The sequence below is a fragment of the Magnolia sinica genome, chromosome 14 (assembly GCF_029962835.1).
Source record: "Magnolia sinica isolate HGM2019 chromosome 14, MsV1, whole genome shotgun sequence".
Lineage (NCBI taxonomy): Eukaryota > Viridiplantae > Streptophyta > Magnoliopsida > Magnoliales > Magnoliaceae > Magnolia > Magnolia sinica.
This window is the reverse complement of record NC_080586.1, coordinates 69,388,641-69,392,144: the sequence shown is the minus strand read 5'-3', so window position 1 is coordinate 69,392,144 and position 3,504 is coordinate 69,388,641. Positions and strand designations below refer to the sequence as shown.

Genomic DNA, 3,504 nt, shown 5'->3' with positions numbered 1-3,504 from the left:
CAATCCCATCCAATCTGCCCTGCCAAACAGGCCCTAAGTGTTTTATGCGCTGCTGCTTAAAACAGGTATTGCAGATGATCCCGGTCCTTGTTTACACAGTGACCTGAATACAACGGTTTCAAATGTGAAGACATGCATTCGTTGCATTCGTCTTTACTATCTAAATTTCTCACAATGGCAAAATACAAGAGATAATTTTGGGCCCCACAAGAGGGACAATCATTTATGTAAAGCATTATCAAATGAAGTGCGTCCAACTACCAAACCAAAGAAATTCATCACATGATTGAGGCCCACACAACTGATGGTGGCCTTTTATTCACAAACGTACAGCTCAGAAAATAGAATTAAACGACCTCATATCTATAGTAAGAAATTATCAGTACCACCCATTATACATTGGATGTGAAGTTGAAGTTGGCACATGTGGTTCGCCTGAAGAGAAGTGATGAACTGAACCCTAGTCTTGAAGTGGCTAGATCAAATTGTAGAAGATTATCCTCCAACTGATAGCCTCCGATCACGATCGACGTTCTAGGGTTAGACCCACCATCAACAAATGCCAGGCATACCACGTCATCATTCACATACACCATCGAATTCGCCCCAAAGATTCTCCAGTAGACATTCTCGCTCTGCAAGACAAGATCGACCCACGGAACAGCAGGCCCTACTCGTGTACTTCCGATCCTCTTTGAACTGAAGCAGACGTCAAAAGGCGCCACCGGTGCCGCTCGAGTGATATTCCTGGATGTGGCCTCTCTAATGAAAGCCTCAGAGAAAGCCTTGTAGATGGACGTCTCCAGAGTTGTGTAAGGATTGACGGTGCTGATTTTCGTTCCACCGAAGCCATTGTTATCAATGGAGAGAAGGGATGCATTTAACGGGACACGCTTTTCATTGATCTTGATCGATTTCACACCGATGAAATACTCATCAGAAGGCTCTCCTAATCCGTAAACTCCAGCAGTACTTACAGGATTGATAATGAGGGGAGTGTAGATAAGTGATTTGGAGGCATCAATGTTCGGAAGCAACATGTATGGCCCATCACCGAAGAATATGACACCGTTGGATGTTGACGAGGATGACAGACAGACAGCAAACTTTCGGTGGAAGCTGAATGCAGCTGCGAACTGAGACGGGAGTGCAATACGTGTCCGTGCGAGACCTACCATACCATTAACCTTGCTAGCTAGTCCTTGTAAGAGGAATGTGGGGGCACATGTGAAGATGAAGTGGGGTATAGTAACAATGGGGCCAGGGTTTGATCCGTCCGTTGATTGGAGGGCAACGATGTCGTCTCCGACTTCTCCATATGAGCCAGTGCGGGTGATGGTGTTATCAGGGAAGAGACCACATATCCCACCGCCACATGCGCCGGACTTGGCTAATGAGCACTGGGCTGAGCCACACCGTGCTTGACGATAAGAGGATGAGACATAGGCAGCTGAATCACAATCAACCCATAGGAATTGACCTCCGAGATCGACAGTGAGCCTTATGGGTAGGAGTGGTGTCCTTTGATTGATTTGGGTCACGTACTGGAGGGTTGCTGTGTCTTTTACTACTGGAAGAATGAGCGCCTTCGGTCGGAACGATACTTGAGCGAAGGAAAAAGAGATGAGAAGGAGGAAGAGAGTGGAGAAGAGGTAAACATTAGGAGTTGAAGAAGCCATTGTTGAGAGAGAGAGAGAGGGTGTAAGGATTAGAGAGGCTGAGCGGCGGGTGTTTTTATAGGAATGTTTGCGTGTGTTGTGAGGGGCCGATGAGGCCAGCAGACCACAGTGATGGGGCTGGTTTGACTTTGCAGCTCGCCAATTGGGAAGGGATGGATCGTTATAGTTTGACTTTGACCCATCACATTTCTTTTTTCTCTGATGAGGGCTGGGCCGTACATGCAGTAGCCTAAAACCTGTGGTCATGCAGTGGGATAATTTAGTAATGGGCCATCGGAGGCGGATGCAGTTTCGCTAGTGACCCAAACACCAGCTAGCTAGCTGGTGTCAAAGCTCTGTGGACCCGCCATGATGTATATAGTTTATCGGAAGCGGATTGGCTAGTGTACCATACACCAGCGATCTAGCTTGTGTGTTGACGTCACCAAGTGAGTCCCATCGTGAAGTATGTGTTATATGCAAACCGTCCATCCATTTCGCGAGCTCCTCATAAGGATTGAGCTGAAAAATAGGACAGATCTAAAGATCAAGTGGACCGCACTTCAAAAAGAAGTGGGGAGTGAACGGCTACCATTGAAACCCTTTTGGGGTCATAGAAGTTTTAGATCAATATGATATTTGTTTTTCCTGTTCATGCAGGTCTTTGTGACCTTATAAATAGATTAGATGGAAAATAAATGATATGGTGGGCCCTACGAATGTTTTAACGGTGAAAATCATTATGCCGCTATTATTTGTGGTGTGGCCCAGTTTAGCTTTTGATATGATTCATTTTTTTGATCATACTCTAAAATGATCTCGAAAAATGGATGAACAGTGTAGATATAATAAATACATCATTTTGAGGGCAATGTAATTTTGATCTCCTTTGAACAGTTAGTACAACTCAGAGCTCGAGGAGCGTCCGTGCTCGTCTTCGCACTGCACGTACCCGCATCAGCTATATCGTTGGTGTGTGGTACACTAGCTAATCTGCTTCTGGTTAAACCAATAATTTTATTTTGGGATTTTCAACGTACTATCCTCCTTGTATGATGAAATTTTTGAAAGAGATTCGACCTTTCAAATATTCCGAGGGTAGCCTTCTGACAGGTCTTAAGAAGTTTTTTAGACTAAATTGCCCTTATCCTTGGTTCAGTGATTATACGTTTTTTTAGTAAATAAGAAGTTACATCATATTTAATGCTGAGAAAGTGATGTGAACGGAAGCCTTTTTGGGCGTGGGCAAGGCCCAACTCGTATGGCCCATGTTAATGTATGTGTATAATCCACACCGCCCATCCTTTTTATCGTGTCATTTTAGGACTAGATCCCAAATATTAGCCTGATCCAGAGCTCGCGGGGCCACATAATAGAAAATAATGGTGACAATGGCACCCAATGTTAAAACTTTCCAAGCTCACTGTGATGTTTGTTAGAAGTGGACGCTGCCTAAGTGAGGGCTTTTTAAGCCCATGGCGAGCTGACCGACAAGGTGGACAGAACAAATCACCCGATTATGGCCCTCGACCCCTATTATTTAAAAATAGTTAAGTTATTAATTACATCGACCTGACAACCACAACCCTTAATACATTTTAACCATGACCATTACTATATTACAACCACAACCCTTACCCCATCACAACTACAACCCTTACTACATTACAACCATGACCCTTACTAACCCTTACCACGTTACAACTACTACCCTTACTACGTTACAACTACGACCCTTATAAACCCTCACTATATTACAACCACGACTCTTACCACATTACAACCACGACCCTGGACTTTATAACATGACAACCTCGGCCTAAATATTGTTTCTAGCTATCTACTA

General features: G+C 44.2%; 1 protein-coding gene across 1 annotated transcript; it reads right to left on the bottom strand.

The window, feature by feature from the left end:
• Window positions 1-248: 248 nt before the first annotated feature.
• Window positions 249-1,891, bottom strand: LOC131226090 (probable aspartic proteinase GIP2). Its single transcript, XM_058221775.1, has one exon. It carries the CDS (start codon window positions 1,677-1,679, stop codon window positions 393-395), a length of 1,287 nt encoding a protein of 428 aa, XP_058077758.1. The 5' UTR covers window positions 1,680-1,891; the 3' UTR covers window positions 249-392.
• Window positions 1,892-3,504: the final 1,613 nt, after the last annotated feature.

Bases quoted from the DNA above. Each gene is read 5' to 3' on its own strand.
- LOC131226090 (XM_058221775.1), bottom strand. From the start codon at position 1,679: ATGGCTTCTTCAACTCCTAATGTTTACCTCTTCTCCACTCTCTTCCTC.